Below are 19,557 nucleotides of genomic sequence, written 5' to 3'. Positions count from 1 at the left end.
ATCAATGATGCCATTGAAGATGGTGAAGAATTGACTGGTTCAGTTGGTGTTTGCTGATGGGATAATTTCAGAAGGGTTTGTGATTGAGTTAGTTTTTTTGAGGTGTTATTGGGATCGAATTAGTTTCTTAGGCTGTGGTGTTTTTCAGTTCAGCTCTAGTTCAATATTGTAGTTAGAAATTAGTTTGATTTCAATCCGAAATTGGTAGCATAACAGGCGAATTGATGAGGGTTGTTGTGATTGATGGGGAGGTGAAATGCTGGTTGTGACATTTGTAGAGTGAAGGGTATCTTTGTAATCTCAATCAATAATTTAATTTAATATCAGTTTTTTAATAATCACTGAAGAAAAGTTAGGACTTAACCTAGTCAACACGGGTCAACGTCCAGTCCAGGTACCAAACACTAACGCTGGACAAATGTTAGATCAAAGCCTAGTGTTGGTCAAAACCTAAGTACTAAACACCAATTATCCCAACCTTTTAAGGTTGAAACAGTTCTTACAGCTATGGATTGAGTCCACTTTATCGTTCTAAAATCCTTAAATATATACGTTCAGAATTGAATGCGAAACTAAGCTATGGTAGTCATTTGAAAGATTCATCCTCGCAATTAATATATACTGAATCACTTTCTTTTTATTTTTGCAGTTTTATGTTTCTCTAAAGTGATTTGGTGGGATCTTGATACTACCGTGGATGTTGTAGCAAGGTAGTCATTGGTTGAGTATTTGAAAGCCCCATACAAAATTGTCTAACACTCATAAAGAGTGAGCCGCAAAAAAATATATATATATATATATAAGGCTCCTCTTCTTTTATCAACATTACTAATAAATTATAGGTCCGGAATTTCGGACTAATCATAGTCGATGAAAACAAAAACCATATCATCATTATATAGCAAGTTAAAAAGACTATTGATGAGGTTCTTGACACTTTGATAGCAGTATGTGTGAAACGTTGTCCCTGTCTCCGTCGCCTAAGCAAGCGTGGAGTGTAGGATCCAAGGCAACTATCATGTACTTGCTGAAAAGGAACATGCGCTTAGAGTATCTAATCATGTGGTCGAGTTAAATGGGTGCTTCTCTCAACTAGTGTGCTACAAATATATATCCTTTGACGACATTCATACAAGTATTGTGGGTAACATCTTTCACTTTAGTCAACATTTTGCACAATTCATTTTTCTATTTCCATTTTCTTATATATCCATGTGATTTCAGTATGCGATTGTTGTGACAAACGTTGCAACAAGTACGATGACTATCTTAGTGGAGTTTTGCAAACAGGTTGAATGCCACACATAAGTAATTGCTAACGTGTGATGATTGGAATGTATGTGGGATATTTGCAGCTAAAGAACATATGCAAGCTAATTATTTGGCTTTCTACTTTGTTTCTATCCTTAGTGGTTCTTCCAAGGCGAGAGATTGGAGTATTTTTTGTGGGTATACCTCTTGTAAACCCTCACGAGACTATAACTCGTTCACTAGGGACACCTAGGGGGTTTAAAGGCCTGTTATTCATGCTAAGAGTAACCGTATCCTCACGACATGGATTTGTTGTATTTAGGATTAGTTTTATTTAGTTTGCTCGAGGACTATCAAAAGCTAAGTGTGGAGGAATTTGATAAGTGCATAATTCATATGATTTTAGTGTCCACTCCATACTTGTTTTAGCTATTATTCTTACATGTATTCGTATTATTACCATTGCTTTCTCTTATTTGTCTCTATTAGGTGAATCATACAAAAAGGATCTATAAAGTTCTGAATATAGCTAAGAAGAGAAGTATCCAAGCGCCCAAGTCCAAGAGAAGTGGAAGAAGTGCGACGAAAAGGAGCAAAACGCTCATAATCAAGACACAGGCCAAATACCGATCTTAACTCATTCAAGTTAAGTATTTATCATCATCATCTTGAATAGAATTGAAAGATAAAAAGAATGCAAAAAGAATGAGGACATTCCGAGTTCGTATGAAGAAGTTGTGACCAAAACAGTTTTCATTGAATATCGAAGACAGTGAAGTCCGTGAACTGGGTTTGCGAACCGAGTTCACAGACTTATTTCCGAAAATATATGTTGGAATTTGAAGTTTGCGGTCTAGGTACGCGAACTTATCAAATGGGAAACGTGTATTCACACCTTGGAAGGCCTAAGGGCACGTTTGAAGTCGTTAGGTCATATTTTCGAGTCGGTTTCCTAAACCTAACTAAATACTTGGAGACCAAGCAATGTAAACCTATAAAAAGATATTAGGTTATGTAAAAATATCACCGAATCTCATATCACAAGTTTTACATCAAAAACTTAGGGTTTACCCCTTTAGGGGGAAACCACCATTCTTCATCTTCTTTGTAATATGAGTAGCTAAATCCTTTATTGATTAAGGATGAATTCAATGTTCTAAGCATGAAGCTTTATTAATAATACAAATCTATTGAGAGTTCTTATCATCATCGTTTGTCTTTACCATATCTAGGGTTTATGAGTGATTCTTATATTGATTTGGGAGGCCTACTAGATCAGTATATTGATTGTTCTATTGCTAGTGGAAGTTATGAGATAAGTAATCGTCGATTAACTCTCTACACAAGTAGAAATCGCGAGACCTTACAGAGGGATTCTATGTAGCAATCGTATGTGAAGATAACACTAGCAGGTAAACCTTGAGCTAAGAGTTTAACTACTGGGATCAACCTAATTCACAAAGCTTAAAGCGTTCGATTGGATTACACCTTGAGTGAGCTACTACTTGGTGTTTCAGTTGAATAGAATCTGATATTGGAGAGCTTCCGTATCCGTGGTAAAAGGAGTTTTGGGGATAACACTGATCTAGATGTTATTCCACGGTTGGTGATGAATGGTTCTTATGAACAATAGATAAGTATATTAATCCAGTTATCGCTTGGTAACGGCGAAGGATTCCTTGATCATCTTTCTTTTATTATTATCTTTTTATTAATCTTAAAACCAAATCCCCCCCCCCCCTTTGTTATTTACTTTATCTTGCTGATCAAATAACCTATCAATTACACAACTCTCTGTGGGAACGATCTCTTACTACCGCTATATTACAAGTTAATTAGTGGGAAATATATTTAATAATTTGTTGAGCCTACGACAGCCCATACATGGACTAAGTCCAGTATACTTTCAAGAGAATCAACTAGACTCAATATTAATAAAGTATATCAAAGAGTTATAATATCTCGATCTCTCGATTTAATTCTTGCTCAAGAAAATAGAAATATGCGAGTCAAATTAAATACAAGAGAGATAACTTGGATGGTACCAAAGACCAATATCCAAGTGTCAATCAATGTAAATCAACAACCAAAGGTTGGATATTCTAATTGATTGAACTTAACACACAACCTGTGATATTTCAATTATATAACAAAATATAATGCGGAAAAGAAATAACACAGACACCAGAAGTTTTGTTAACGAGGAAACCGAAAATGCAGAAAAACCCCGGGACCTAGTCCAGATTGAACCCCAATCAATCTCACACTGATCCAAGGTACAGTTGCGCTCCTTACATCTCTGATCCTAACAGGATACTACGCACTTGATTCACTTAGCTGATCTCACCCACAACTAAGAGTTTCTACGACCCAAAGTCGAAGACTTTAATAAAAAAATCTGTATCACACAGAAAAGTCTACGGTAATAGATAAATCTGTCTCCCATAGAAATACCTACGAGTTTTGTTTCGTCTTTTGATAAATCAAGGTGAACAGGAACCAATTGATAACCCGGACTTATTCCCGAAAAACAACCTAGTATTATCAATCACCTCACAATAATCTTAATCGACGCGGAGAAAGAAGATATTGTGGAATCACAAACGATGATACGAAGATGTTTGTGACTACTTTTATATCTTGCCTATCGGAGATATCAATCTCAAGCCAATCGTTACGATTGTACTCAATACGATAAAAACATCAAGATCAGATCACACAACTACAAGAAAGTAGTATCGGTCTGGCTTCATAATCCCAATGAAGTCTTCAAGTTGTTAACCTACAGGGTCTCGGTAGAAACCTAAGGTTAAAGGAGAATCGACTCTAGCTTATACAACTAGTATCACACAGGAGGTGTGGGGATTAGGTTTCCCAGTTGCTAGAGTTCTCCCTTATATATTCTTTCAAATCAGGGTTTGCAATCAATGTTAGCTTTGTAACAAAGCATTTAATATTCACCGTTGGATGAAAACCTTATTAGATTCAAGCTAATATCTTTCAACCGTTAGATCGAAAACTTAGCTTGTTACACACACATGAAATGCACATTTTTAGGTTTGTGTAACCGTACCCAAACATGTACATTTGTTGGTTTAACAATAGTTAACTAAATGGTTATCCATATGAGCACTTTCATATTAACCATATTCTTATTCACCATAACTAGTTCAAATGACTCAAATGAACTAGTTAGAGAGTTGTTCAATTGCTTAGATCTTATAGATGTATACACGACACAATAGAAGAAAAAACGATTTGATTCACTCGAATCGATTCATAAACTTTATAGCCACGGTTTGCAAACTTGCATTCCTTAGTTAATATAAGTGTAAGTTCATGAATAATCGTTTTTAGATATAACCAACCTAAGTACGCGGACTTGGTACGCGGAATTAAGTACCCGGAATAAGCTTGTAACAAGTTTACAAACTCCAGCAGATTTTCTCGGGAAGAGAACCTCCGTCAGTACGCGGACTGGGTTCGCGGACTCTTGTTCCGGTTTTCTTGAGCAGCAAAGTAAGCATACTTTGGTTCAAGTAATAAGGACTTATACATGTTTGTGTTTCCAGACAATGCTTATATCCAACAATGGTTATATAATCTAAACTCTCATTTCAATCATTGAAACATTCTTAGAGGACGTTATATAGTTGTTATTCACAAACCATTTTTTGTCAAAGCCATTTTCAAGTAGTTGAAACATAACATGACTTTCGTCACTAGGTAAAGATGAACTTGGCCAAAGCGAAAGCTTACCAACACATATTTCGAGAAATAGATAAGCGAGATAAACTCGGCTCGAAATAGCAAGTGTGTGTAATCAAAGTCTATATAACATAACGATTTTTGTCTCAAGATAGAAGATAGAGTAGATAGACTTTTGAGTGATAGATAAGTTCAAGTATCCACATACCTTTTAGTCGATGAAGTTCCACCAGTCCCTTGAGTAGCTCTTCGTCTTATATGATGATCGCCATGGAGTTCTTGAGCTCACAACACTTTCTATCCTAGTCCGAGACTTAGCTATAGTAGACTAGAAATCAAGACTTATAATTTTGATCACTAACATTGACAAACATGCTTGAGATAGCAACCATGCGAGTTCGACCGAGCAGTGCTCTAACAGCATTGCCATAGACAAAATTATTCTTATACTTAGTGGCTTAGACACAAGACTAAAAGTTTCTTCAAAGTCAAGACCTTGTTGTTGGTGAACCACTTAGCGACAATCCTAGCTTTATATATGTCAATACTACCATCAGTATATTTTATCCTGAATACTCATTTACATCCAACTATATTATGACCTGCAACTGGTGAAACTATTGACCAAGTTCTTGCATCCTTAAAAGCATTATATTCAGTAACAAAAGCCAATCTCCACACTCCCTCCTTCTTAACAACATTGATCATGTAGCAATGGTAGACATGAAAGCAACATGTAAAGGATGTTTGGTTGCAAAATAAGATTTTGGAGTGTAAATGTCATGTTTACATCTAGTGTTATGCTCATTTCTTGTAGTCATATTAGAAGTAGAGATAATATAAGGTGAAATAGCAGGAGTAGATGAAGGAATGGACGTTGGAGAAGTAACATGAGTAACATAAGTATCATGCTCATGAGAGGATAAATTGATAAGAGTAGTGTATATAAAAGAGGCTTTATTGAATGAGACATGCCTAAAAATATAAACAGTACCAGGATTACATCTAGACATTTGTATCTTGTATGACTAAGTCTATAACCAATAAAGATACAATGTTTGCTTCTAGGTTCTAATTTTTTAGAAATGCATGGCTTTAGCCAGGGAAAGCACGTACAACCAAAAACTTTAAGAAAATTATAATCTGGAAGTTTGTTGAAGAGCATTTCAAATCGAAAACTAATGGATTTAGTAGGTAATTTGTTTATAATATAGTTAGTTGTCTGAAGAGCATCAACCGAAAAATAAAGGGAAGACCAGATTCAAAAAGAAGGGTTCTGGTTATACCTAAAAGATATTTGTGTTTGACTTCTGCAACACCATTCTGTTCAGGTGTATGTGAACAGCACATCTCATGACATGAGTGATACCCTTAGAGTCACAAAATTGAGTAAGAAAATGATTTAAGAACTCCCCACCGTTGTCAGTTATAATGGTGACAACAGAGTTAGACAACATGTTTTTCTATTCTTTGGACAAAAGAAACAAATGCATGTTTAAATTTTGATTTTGACTTCAGAGATAAAATCCAGCAGTATTTTGTATGTTCATCTACAATACTTGCATAGTACAAAATACCATTAGAAGATGAAGTATGACAAAAAAACCCATATGCCAATGTGAAGCAACTCAAGTGGTCTATGAGCCACAATACAAAAAAGTTGAAAAGATTTTTTTTTACTTCTATACAATTTGCATTCATGACAAAAGAAAGGTTTATTTGAAACATTAGACAACTTTAGCTTATTCCAAAGTTTTTGAAGAGTCTGAATTGAAAGATGTCCAAATCTTTTACGGAGAAGTGCATGATCATGTTAGTACATGATGTGATGAGCTGAAGGTGATTCAGTAGAGTCTATTCTTATGTGGACCTTGGAAAAGGATCTTCCCAGAGTTGAGATCCTTCACAAAAAATTCATGTGAATCAAGTGTTAAAGAACAATTATTATCAGTTGTAAATTTGTGAATAGAAAATAGATGTGAATTGATCCACATGATGATGGTCGAATCTTCATCCATCCATCCTGTGTACAAAGGATTTTCAATTACATTCATTTGATTACATTGATTTGTGTATTGAGGTGGACATTTAAATGAGCCATCAAGAAACTTCATGAGTTTGTATTTCTGAATGACCATATTCATAAGATTCTCCATGTAATGGAGTTGTATTCTTTAAGTTTCAGATGTGTGCATTGGTTCAGAGGAATGTTGGAGAAGGAATTAGATGTATGATTCTCCATTGTGGATGTAGAAGGAAAATCGTGAATCATACACAGAAAATTAATATAGATTCAAGAAATAGACAAAAAAAAAACAGACCAAGAAGACAAAGTACGAATCAGATCTGAAGTTGTAGACGACAATAAAATGAATTCTTGATGAAAAATTGATATGATGATGAGAAAACGAGTTCAAGAACACACATATCGAGATCTTCAACAAGAAATAGATCTTCAACAATAAATGAAAATCGAGATAAGGAGATAATATCAGGATCGAGATGAAAGAAGGAAAATAAAGCCTAACCTAACCTGTCTGATATCGTAGTGACATAGTATCAATCAGAAGAAATGAAATCATTTCATTACAGAGAAGAACATTTCATTTGAGAACAAATGAAGCCATTAATACTTCATTTATAGTTTTGCTTAACCGAAAAAACTAAGCTATTACACACACGTATATCACACATGCGTGTGAGATAAACAAACTTAAGCACAAGCATGGGTCACATGTGAGCTTATCCTCAACTGCTTATATTCTTATCATATACCACAATATCCTTGTTATGAGAAATAACTAATTGTCTAGCCAAAAAAACTAAATTTGGAAGATCCCTTATGTACTGGGAGATTGATTCTCCATTGTGGTTGTAAACTCCCGTTTGGGATAAACTATTTGTTCGAAAATGCTTTGTACCCAGATTTTGCCCCCGCGACATGTCATTACATTACTGGATCAATCCAACACTAATGACCCCTTGTTTGCTCCAGAAGAAAGGAGGGATGAAACATCATGGGGATACTTCCGGGGGTATGAGTGGGGGTATGTAGCGGGTTCGTTATGTGTTGCATCTCATTAATTTGAATAAATTCTCATTTCCTATTAAAAAAATTAAGTAGGCGGCTCAAAGGATTTTTCTTGTGCTAATATTATTGCAATTCCTTCTCCTGAGGAGATTTTTCTTGTGCTTAAAACATGAAATCAAATAAGTCGCCATGACCTGACGGTTTCCCGGCTAGTTTTTTTAAGAAAAATTGGGAATTAGTAGGGGCTCATGTTATAGCCTCTGTTCAGGAATTCTTTCAAACCAAACTCATGAATCCCTACCTGAATAAGACCCACCTCTTCTTAATCCCCAAGCTGAAACAACAAAAAAAACCCTAGTCAGTTTCGCCCAATAGGACTATGCAACACCATATATAAACTAATATCAAAAATCCTAGCCAATAGAATTAAGCCTCTGTTAAATAAAATTATCTCCCCATTCCAGTCTGCCTTTCTTTCGTCTAGGCAAATCTCAGATAATATTGTGGTAGTCCATGAAATAATCCATTGCTTTAAAAAGAAAAAAACCAAAACTGGGGGTTTAGGAATTAAGATTGACATGTCTAAAGCCTTCGACAGAGTAGATTGGAACTTCCTTATAAAAGCTCTTTCTTCACAAGGAATTAGTAAAGAGGTCTGCAATATCCTTGAACAATTCTTTTCTACGACTTCGATTGCGGTCCTTCTAAATGGTTCGCCAGGTAGATTTTTTAAACCTTCTGGAGGATTACGCCTGAGGGATCCCCTTTCTCCATACTTATTCATTATGTTAGAGCATAGCTCGGTCGACCTCGCATGCGTTGCTATCTCAAGCATGTTTGTCAATGTTAGTGATCAAAACTATGAGTCTTGATTTCTAGCCTACATAGCTAAGTCTCGGACTAGGATAGAAATTGTAGTTGAGCTCAAGGACTTCATGGCGATTCATCATACAACGACGAAGATCTACTCAAGGAACCGTGGAACTTCATCAACAAAAAGGTATGTGGAGACCGGAACTTATCTATCACTCAAAAGTCTATCTCTTCTATCTCTTACTTCTTATGAGACAAAAGTCGCATGCTATATAGACTGAATCATACACATTTGATATTTCGATCCGAGTATATCTCGCCTATCTATATCTCGAAATCATGTGTTGGTAAAGCGTTTCGCTTTGATCAAGTTTATCTTCACCTAGTGACGAAAGTCATGAAAAGTTTCAAATACTTTGAGAATTGCTCTGACGCGAAACGGTCTGTGAATAACGGCTATATAACGTCCTATGAGAATGTCTCAATGATTGAAATGAGAGTTTAGATTACATAACCATGTATCCTTAATCCGAAGTTTTCGAAATTTTTTGATTGAGAGAAACCGGAGGAATTGGCTTTGCCAAGTCCGCGAACCCAGTCCGCGAACTGACGGAAGTTCTTGTACCGAGAATTTCTGCTGGGATTTTCCAAAAACTCGTCTGCGTGTAAGTACGCGAACTGGCGAAAGTCTCTTTGCCGAGATTTTCTGCTGAGTTTGAAAAACTCCACCGGTTGTCTTAAGTCTGCGAACTTGTTTGTGATCTTAAGAGGTTATGATCTAAAGATGTGCTCTGAACATGAAACTTAAATTACTAAGGAATGCTTTATGCAAACCGTGGCTATAAAGTTCATGAGCCGATTCAATCAAATCGAATCATCTTTGTTTCAATTGTGTCTTGTATAGTTGCATAAGATCTCATAGCAATTGAACAACTCTCTAACTAGTTCATTTGAGTCAATTGAACTAGTTATGGTGAAGAAGAACAAGGTTAATATGAAATGCTCATATGGTTAACCTTTTGGGCTACTATGTTGAACCAACATACATGTACACGTTTGGGCATGGTTTTCACAAACCCAGTAAACGTCTACCCAAGTGTGTGTGACAAGCTAAGTTTTCGATCTAACGGTTGAGAAATATTAGCCTGAATCTAAATCAGGTTTTCATCTAACGGTGAATATGGATTGCTTTGTAACTAAGGCAAAACCCTGATTTGAAGACTATATAAAGGAGACATCTAGCATTGTGAAAAACTAATCCCCACACGTCTGTGTGATACTAGTGCGCTCGCTAGAGTCGATTCTCCTTTAACCTTTGGTTTTCTTCTCCAAAACCAGGTTAACGACTTAAAGACTTCATTGGGATTGTGAAGCCAGACCGACTACTTTTATCGTAGTTGTGTGATCTGATCTTGCATCTTCTATCGTACGAGTACAATCTTTGACTGGCTTGAGATCGTAAGAGTTATCCGATAGGCAAGATAAAGAAGTCACAAACATCTCCGTCTCACTGTTTGTGATTCCTCGACAAACCGCCTGTGTAATCATGAAGGATTGTAGAGAGGTGATTGATTAATCTAGGTTGTTCTTCGGGAATATAAGACTGGATAATCAATTGTTTCATGTTCACCTTGATTTCATATTTTAAGACGGAACAAAACCTAAGGTTTATCTGTGGGATACAGATTTATCCTTTGATAGACTTTTCTGTGTGAGACAGATTTGTTTATTATCAAGTCTGCGATTTTGGTTGCAGCAACTCTTGGTTTTAGGTGAGATCAGCTAAGGGAATCAAGTGCGCAGTATCCTGCTGAGATCAGAGGCGTAGGAGTACAACTGTACCTTGGATCAGTGTGAGACTGATTGGGGTTCAACTATAGTCCAGTCCGAAGTTAGCTTGGAGTAGGCTAGTGTCTGTAGCGGCTTAATACATTGTGTGTTCAATCTGGACTAGGTCCCGGAGTTTTTCTGCATTTGCGGTTTCCTCGTTAACAAAACTTCTGGTGTCTGTGTTATTTCTTTTCCGCATTATAGTTTATATAATTGAAATAATACAGGTTGTGCGTTCGTGATCATCAATTGGAAATCCAACCTTTGGTTGTTGATTGATCCTTGGACATTGGTCTTTGGTACCGTCCAAGTTATTCCTTGTATTTGATAAAGACTCGCTATTGATTTTAGCTTGAGTAAAAATCAAATCAAAAGAGAGATATTAACTCCTTAAGATACTTTTATCTAGATTGAGTCTGACTGTCTAGTTGATTCTCTATCAGAGTATTTCAGAGTTAGTCCATACAGATTGTTAAGCGAAATATTGGGTGGTGTTGTTAGACCCCCGCTTTTTCACATTATTTGTATGGAGATTTCTATAGACACCTTCTTTCCCTAGAACAAAATAAATCCCTTCATGGTGTTAAAATAACACCAAAAAGCGAACCGATATCTCATCTCTTTTTTGCTGATGACTATCTGCTTTTTGTGAAAGCTGATCTAGTCGAATGCAAAAACCTTCTAGAAGCCATTGACAAGTTCAGTAAAGCCTCAGGAAAGCTAATCAATTTTTAAAAATCAGGGGTCTTTTTTAGTAAAAAAGTTGAACCGAAACACCAAAGAATGATGACAAAAATTCTAAAAATTAAACATATCAATCTCAAGGATCCTTATTTAGGTGCACCTCTGTTCATTGACAAGTCAAAAGTTAAAACATTCGACTTCATCATAGAAAGAATGAAATCTAAGTTAAAAGGATGGAAAGGAAAAGTTATTCCTCAATCCAGTAGAATGGTGTTAATAAAAGTTGTTTTAGCAAGTGTTCCAACATTTCAAATGGGATGTTTCATCATTCCCAAAACTTTAACTAAGAAAATAGATGCTATTCAGAGGGACTTCTGGTGGCGTAAGGATACTACTTCAGGAGGATTTTATCCGAAAGCCTGGCCAAGTCTATGCAAACCCATCCATAAGGGAGGATTAGGCTTTAGGGATGCCCATAAATTTAACCTTGCAATGGTAGCTAAATTTGCATGGAGACTTATAAAAGAAAAAGACTCTCTTTGGGCTAAAACTACGAGAAATAGGTACTTCAAAAAAAAAAAATCGCCACTAAAAATTAAACCCTCTACTAGGAGTTCTTGGATTTGGAAATGTATCCGTTAAGGACTTGATCTAATCCAAAAGTATAACATTTGGGAAATAGGAGATGGGTTCAGTGTTAACATCTGGATGGATAATTGGCTTCCAGGCCTTACTTCTTCTCCGCTGGAATTTAAAAACTCGTCTAATAATCACCTGTCCTTAGTGACTGATCTTTTACTCCCTAACTCTCTGTCCTGGAACACTACCCTTATTAGAAACTCCTTCCCTGAGGCCATAGAAACTAAAATTCTTAACCTGAACCTGTTTCTTGATATAGATGGAAACCCAAAACAAGACCAACTAAGATGGACACTGACTACAAATGGAGACTACACTGTTAAATCTATGTATGACAAATTGAATGAACCAGGAACAGAAATAACTAGTCTTCTTTTACGAGACTCATTCTGGAAATCTATCTGGAAAATTAGAAGTGCCTCAGAGAATTAAAGTGTTTCTTTGGAAATGTCTGCAAAATGTCATTGCGACAAATGTAAATCTTTATGGTGAAGTAGACGATATCAATCCTAATTGTACTATGTGTGGTGAGGACCCAGAAACCACTGAGCATTTATTTTTTCATTGCCCTTATGCTAGAGAAATTTGGGAAACGACTCTGAACCCTATATCACTTCAACTAGATCCATCCACCTCTTTAATAGACACCTATAAAGACTGAATTAATAACCCAAGGCATGAGATATCTCTAAAAATTAGCTTTAACCAAAATGTGGATGATCTGGAAAGAACGGTGTAACATGGTTTTTGAATCAAAAACTAGATCAACAACACAATTATCTCAGAATATACAAAGACATCTGCTTTTTTGGACTAGGAATCACTCTAAACCTGCTAAGCAGAGCAAGAAAAAAGCTACTCCCAGACCTACTTGGATGGCCCCAGAGGATAACAATTTTTTTTTTAACATTGATGCAGCTTGGGACTTAGCTATAACCCCTTCAAGCTTTGCTTTAATTCTGTGCAATGATATAGGAATCTTCCAAGGAGGCAGAGCAGGACCATCACTCTCAACAGATCCTCAAGAAGCAGAAGTAGTAGGAGTGAACCAGACAGCAGTATGGGCGAAGGAAAAGAATTTCAAAAATTTCAGCATTGAAGGGGATTGCGAAAGCTGCTTCAACTACTTACAAGGAAAGATTTCTGAGGTTTCATGGAGAAGCAGAACTCTCCTGGACGAAGCCTCTAAAATCATTAGAGAAAGTCATAATATTTTGGGTTTTCATTTTGTGCCTAGACTAGAAAATGAAGTAGCAGACTCGCTTGTTAAGTATGCTAAAACTCTATCTTTTGTTACAGATTGGGGTACGACCCCTCCGCCTTGTATCTTAAAAAAACTTGCAGTAGATAAATCTAATATAAGAAGAACCACACAACTCTTTATATTAGATGGCTCTACTTCGGATGTAATAGTGCCTCCTTTGGAGTGCTAGTTCTCTCATTGAAATGCCTATTAAAAAAAAAAAGGTGGCTCAAAGGATCCAATGGTCTAGAATATTGATTAGTGATTCCTGTCCCCGCACCACAAAATCGTAGTGTGTCATCGTAGATTCCATATTCCATCCCGCGGATGAAGAACATAATTCAGATCCGCTTCAGATCCGATCGCATTGGTGTCCGAAAAGAAAAGGTGTTGATAAATTCATCTGACGGTCAAAAGGTAACATCACACATTTCTAACCACACACCAAGTAAGTACGATAGTACCACACCGTACATCAACCTTTGTATAATCAATTATATTTAATTGTATTAATTGTCCATCACTGTTTGATATTTTCTTCTCCAGGTTTGAAACAGATTAAAGAAATAGACAGTGACTCCATCAACTCTCTCTGTGTACAAATCTGTCTCACTAGAGGGGAGGAGAAGAAGAAGGAGAAGATGATGATGATAAATGTATTAGAAATAGCAAGAATGGCGACTAGAGAATTTGTATTGACAGCAAAAGATGATATTGAATTTGGTACATTTTGGTGGTTTACATATGCTGGGATCTCATGTTTTCTTGTTCTATTTGCTGGTATTATGTCTGGATTAACTCTAGGGTTGATGTCTCTTGGTCTTGTTGAACTTGAAATTCTTCAAAGAAGTGGTACCAATACTGAGAAGAAACAAGCAGGTCAGAGATTTTTTTTCTTTTTTTTCCTCAATTCCTTCAGTTTACTGGTTTCTTGTTTTGTTTTGGGTAATTTTTTCTGATTCAAGATCAGTTGGGAATTAAAATCTATACTTTTGATTACTTTAGGATATTGATTCCAGATTTATTTTTTTCAGTGAACTGACATGCAATTAGGGAGGTGAAAAAGATTAGGTTCTGTATTTGTGTAGATAATGAAAGGTCAAAATTGATACTGTGGATGGTCTGTAGTTGTTGTTGCTGTTGCTTCTAATTTTGATGAAAATTGTAAGATTTCAAGCTAGTTTTGTTATGTTGGATGCATTTTAGCAAATTGGTATATTCGTACATCTTAAAATTCTTCTGATGAATTTATAACCTTTTTCGTGCAATGTCAATACGGTAACTTTGTTGGTTTAATAGTTTGACTGCATTGTTCTTTGATGAATTGCAGAGATATTCTGATGCCTACTTTATGTAATCACAAAAGAACTATTAGGTGTTTATATGTGCAAGATAAAGTAATTACCTTACAGCTTAGTAAGTTGGAGACATGTGCATTTAAGAAACCATTAGGAAGTCATTTCAAATGTAAATCAGAACCATCCATAGGAAACTGAGTGGAACTCTGGCTGAGATTATGTAGAACAGAGCTATGGTGCATGAATGTGTTGGTTTGATTTCACATTCTCTAAGGGCTTGTTTGTATTGTTAATGCTATTGCAAGATAAACTTACTGAGCCTTTTATTAAGTTGGAGAAAATGAACATTTAAACCGGTAAACTATTAGGAAAACCATTCAAGATGGTTTAGCAGTACTATCTACAGGAAACTGAGCAGAAACTCTTGTAACTTTTTTTTGCCGCAAGGTTTGTGAACGAAATTACATATGAAACTGTTGGCAGGATATTTTTCATTGTCAAAGGTTTCTTTTTTTTTTTAATTGTTAATTTGTTGCAACTAGTTATAATAGAAATTTGTTAGCTTTCAGAATTACAGAAAACAGCACTGTAGTGTAACTTTCAGTTTAAACTTTTGTTTGAATAATGCTGCCTTTTGATTTTTAATCATTTTAGTCCTCTTGCATGCAAGTCAACTTTCTTTAATTATTTCTTCGAGGGTGGAGTGTTATCTGTTATTGTGCATGAGGTAATTTGTTTAGCTATTATGTTCATGCAGCTGCTATCTTCCCAGTAGTTCAAAAGCAACACCAGCTTCTTGTGACTTTGCTTTTATGCAATGCGTGTGCCATGGAAGTAAGTAATTTATAGTTCCTTCATTATTATTTATGAGTAGTTAGTTACAAAGGTTATATTAGTGACATAATGGGTTATGAAGGTCAGTGGAAGAGAATTACCAAGGTCTAAGTATCTGTATGCCCCATAAGGCTTTGCAAATTTGCTACGTCTAGTATGAGAATCAGTAATGCTCATGTCCCCGCTATTTCACTACTTTTATGTGCAGGCTCTTCCAATATATCTTGATAAGATATTCCATCCATTTCTTGCGGTTGTGCTGTCCGTTACTTTCGTTTTAGCATTTGGAGAGGTATAGTTTTTCATTTCGAAGTCATTCTGCTTCAGGTATAAAGTATAATGAAGTAGCTTCTAACGGATAGATATAGGTTGTTATTTTCCTTTACTTAACAGAGAAGATATTAACTTCATTTATAATTCCTTATTGTGGCAGGTTATTCCGCAAGCAATATGCACCAGATATGGGCTAGCCGTGGGTGCAAATTTTGTGTGGCTTGTGCGTATTCTTATGATAATTTGCTTTCCAATATCATATCCAATCGGAAAGGTATTTTGCTTACATCTAGTTCAGACTACATTATTTATACCTTCTGCAATTATTCATTTTGATGTTTTCATTCGTTTATTCTGCATGTAATTTGAAATTCGGATTTTTATCTACAAGAATATATAGTTGTGAGAGTGACTTTTCACTTTTGACGCACCTTCAGGTCTTAGATTGTGTATTAGGACATAATGATGCACTATTTCGGCGTGCTCAGTTGAAAGCCCTTGTCTCTATCCACAGCCAAGAGGTAATCCTTCATAAGTTTTGACGAGCATGTGACCTGTAAAATACTACATGGTATTGTTGTAAGATCGAGATAACATATGCCAGCAATTAGCAAATTATACTGACGCCTTCATCTAGTCATAATAATGTTTTTCTGTTTCACTTTTAGGCTGGCAAAGGGGGTGAACTCACCCATGATGAGACAACAATTATTAGTGGGGCTTTGGATTTAACTGAAAAGGTATGTGTTTTACCTTTTAATTGATGGGGAGATGATGAAGGCTGCATTTTACTGGCTTATCTCTCTATAACTGATATTATTACTTGAAACATCTATATTTCAGAATCTAAAATATATATGGTTGTTACTGTGGATTGTGCTAGATGTTCATGTGCTACTAACTATGCATGTAGCAGAATATTGTGGGGAATGCATGATGGTAACCTAATTCTCAGGAAAATTTGCTGTTAAAAGGATTAGTCTTATATTCTTATCTGAACTATATATTAGTCATGGTTGAATTCTGTAAACTGAATATTGCCATACTTGTGAATAGACGGCTGAGGAGGCTATGACGCCTATCGAATCAACATTTTCGTTGGATGTAAATTCAAAATTGGACTGGTGGGTTTTGCCTTGATTTCCCGTTGTTGTGCATTGCTTTTGACGAAAAGTTGGTTTTAAATTCTCGTCACGCCGGTGGTACATATAAGCATTCAAATATTGATTATACAGGGAAGCTATTGGAAAAATACTTGCTCGGGGACATAGTCGAGTTCCTGTCTATTCTGGAACTCCAAGAAATGTTATTGGGCTTCTACTGGTAAGGGCTTAAATCGGAAGGCTCGTCAGTGATTATTATGATCTTTTGAATTTGTTGGAATGAAAAAGAAGCTGATTGCAGTATTGTAGTTAATCTTTGTACTTATTTCTACTTTCTTTCTACAATTATTAGGTGAAAAGTCTTCTTACAGTAAGAGCTGAAACCGAGACCCCAGTTAGTGCCGTGTCAATTCGCAGAATCCCTAGGTATGCTTCTTTAACCAGCATCTTTCTTCACAGTTTGTTTAACCTCTTTCTTGCTTTCCCGTACATACTAACATTTACACTTCAATTTTTCCCAGGGTTCCCTCAGACATGCCTCTTTATGACATACTAAACGAATTTCAAAAGGGAAGCAGTCATATGGCAGCTGTAGTGAAGTCTAAAGGATCAACCAAGAATCCTGTTGCAGATTTGAAATTAACTACTCCCCTCCCCAGGCAGGATGAAGAATCAGAAAACACTATTATTGACATCGAGAAAATTCCAAGCTCGATCAGCACTCATCGGCATTTCTCCTATCCACAAAATGACGCTACAACTAATGGAGTGCCTCGCTCATCTGAAGATATTGAAGATGGGGAGGTCATAGGTATTATTACTTTGGAGGATGTATTTGAAGAACTTCTACAGGTAATCCACACTGCTCATCCACTTTTGTTCTTCCCTTCTACAGATGTATGTTGTTTGGTCTTGAATCTTTATCATCGCAGCCTCTCTTGCCACGTTCTCACTTAGATGTTCCATTTAAAGAACTGTGATATTTTCCACAATTTCTCATGTGAAGTCTTACGTTATATAGTTTCCATGTTCCAAGTTGAACTAATATGTGTTACATAGTTTTCATGTTCCAAGTTGAACTAATATGCAAATTTGGTCGTTTCACCAAATGCCAGGAGGAGATAGTTGACGAGACAGATGAATATGTTGATGTTCACAAAAGGTACAGAGTAGTAGAATGATTTTCTCGATTTGACCTCTAGTCATTTGCATGTACATTAACACAATTTTGGTACACAGAATTAGAGTAGCTGCTGCAGCTGCTGCTTCATCAGTTGCACGAGCTCCATCCACCCGGCGGTTAATCGCCAGCAAGGGAGCGGCAGTAAGTCTTCAACTGTGCTTGTCTCCAGTATATTTCATAAGAAAATATTAAAATTAGGAATTTATAAACCCATTTTTTTCAGGGTGGTGGCGAAAACAAGCCGGGCCAAACTCCAAAAAAATCAGGCGAGGAGGATTCAACCTCAGCAAAACCAGGAGGCGTTTTGGAACCTCTCCTTGAGAAGAAAAGATAATATCAGTATCTGCCGTCTGGACCCTTTGGTGTCGAGGTATTGTTATGGTCATGCAGTATCTATACCCATGTATTTTCTCCCTTTTATATTTGGTGTTCATCCTTCTTGTTTATATATGCAAATATGGGAGAGAGACTGAATATATCGAGTGTAATGAATATTGATCCAATTCTAATAAAATAATTTTGAGAAAAAAAGTCAGTATTACATATCAATCTGACCCAAACACCAGTGCTTTGCAATCGTTTTTTCTCTTTTAAAGCACGTGGTTTGCAGTCGGTGAAATGCAACTTCCACACGTGCTTTTTTAGTTAAGAATTCTGACTTTTCATGCACCAAACCCGGTGGTCAACTGAAATACTCCCGCAGTCAAACTTATGAATTTTCCGAAGGATTTCATATAGAGAGAGAGCTCATAAAATGCTATCTCCCTCTTGTTCTCTCTGTCTTATATCTCTCAGAAGATTAAACAAACAAAAAAACACTATAATAAGATGCCCTGATATTGGCATGTCTTCCTCAACTCGTTTGAATCCTCAGATATCCATATTCAAGGCCAAAGTCATCAGTCCAAGAAGAAATGCCCCGTAGTTGTCTTTTTCAGCTCATACAACTCATTTGAACTTTATAATTAGACAAGAGAAAAAAGCTGGTGGCAACAATATTTCTCAAAGTCAGTTGGATAATGTCAAATATCATCTTGATAATCTTGGACTTACTGATTTTAGTTTCATTGGTAATCCCTTCACTGAGAGCAACCATAGAAGTGGAGAAGCTCTTATCCTTGAGAGATTAGACAGAGTTCTAACTAATTATGATTGACTTGATTTTTTCCCAAAAGTCATAGTTTATCATTTGGTGGAAGTAGCCAGTGACCACACACCTATCCTCTTAGTTACCTCCAGAGATGACAACACTTCTAGAAGGCCTCTTAGGTTTAATAGATGTTGGCTCAGTAATAATACTTGCAAAGATGTTATTTCTAGTAACTGGAATACTGATGAAAGAGGTTCTAAAGCTTATAAGCATGCTAAATGTTTGTATAATGTGAAGGTAGCTCTTAGGGATTGGAATATGAATGTTTTTTGAAATTTTCAAACTCATATTAATGCTATTCAAAAACAACTTGAAGATATCTCTTCTAACATGCATGATTCTGCTAGTATTAATCTTAAGAAGAGTCTTGAAGACTCTCTAAAAGATTGGTATGGTGTTAGGCAGGATTATTACATGCAAAGAGCTAAGGAAAATGTGTTAACTTTTGATGATCAGAACACTAAGTATTTTCATGATAAAGTTAATTATAGGAAGAGAAGAACCCAAATTGATTGCT

The 19,557-nt window shown here is 36.1% G+C and overlaps 1 protein-coding gene across 1 annotated transcript; it reads left to right on the top strand.

The window, feature by feature from the left end:
- The first annotated feature begins 13,745 nt into the window (after positions 1-13,745).
- Positions 13,746-18,435, top strand: LOC113318771 (DUF21 domain-containing protein At4g14240-like). Its single transcript, XM_026567018.1, has 13 exons — positions 13,746-14,078; positions 15,255-15,331; positions 15,540-15,623; positions 15,765-15,878; positions 16,042-16,125; positions 16,273-16,344; positions 16,661-16,728; positions 16,840-16,927; positions 17,060-17,133; positions 17,229-17,559; positions 17,823-17,869; positions 17,947-18,031; positions 18,114-18,435. Exons 1-13 carry the CDS (start codon positions 13,841-13,843, stop codon positions 18,222-18,224), a joined length of 1,473 nt encoding a protein of 490 aa, XP_026422803.1. The 5' UTR covers positions 13,746-13,840; the 3' UTR covers positions 18,225-18,435.
- Positions 18,436-19,557: the final 1,122 nt, after the last annotated feature.

Source organism: Papaver somniferum, chromosome 10 (assembly GCF_003573695.1).
Source record: "Papaver somniferum cultivar HN1 chromosome 10, ASM357369v1, whole genome shotgun sequence".
Taxonomy (NCBI): domain Eukaryota; kingdom Viridiplantae; phylum Streptophyta; class Magnoliopsida; order Ranunculales; family Papaveraceae; genus Papaver; species Papaver somniferum.
Note: the sequence above shows the minus strand (reverse complement) of the source record. Positions and strands in the feature narration are given on the sequence as shown.

What these genes read in the sequence shown, in the direction of transcription:
- LOC113318771 (XM_026567018.1), top strand. Translation starts at nt 13,841, where the DNA reads ATGATGATGATAAATGTATTAGAAATAGCAAGAATGGCGACTAGAGAA. An exon ending in TATCATATCCAATCGGAAAG is followed by an intron (nt 15,879 to 16,041) that starts GTATTTTGCTTA and finishes ACGCACCTTCAG; the next exon opens with GTCTTAGATTGTGTATTAGG. An exon ending in TCAATTCGCAGAATCCCTAG is followed by an intron (nt 17,134 to 17,228) that starts GTATGCTTCTTT and finishes AATTTTTCCCAG; the next exon opens with GGTTCCCTCAGACATGCCTC.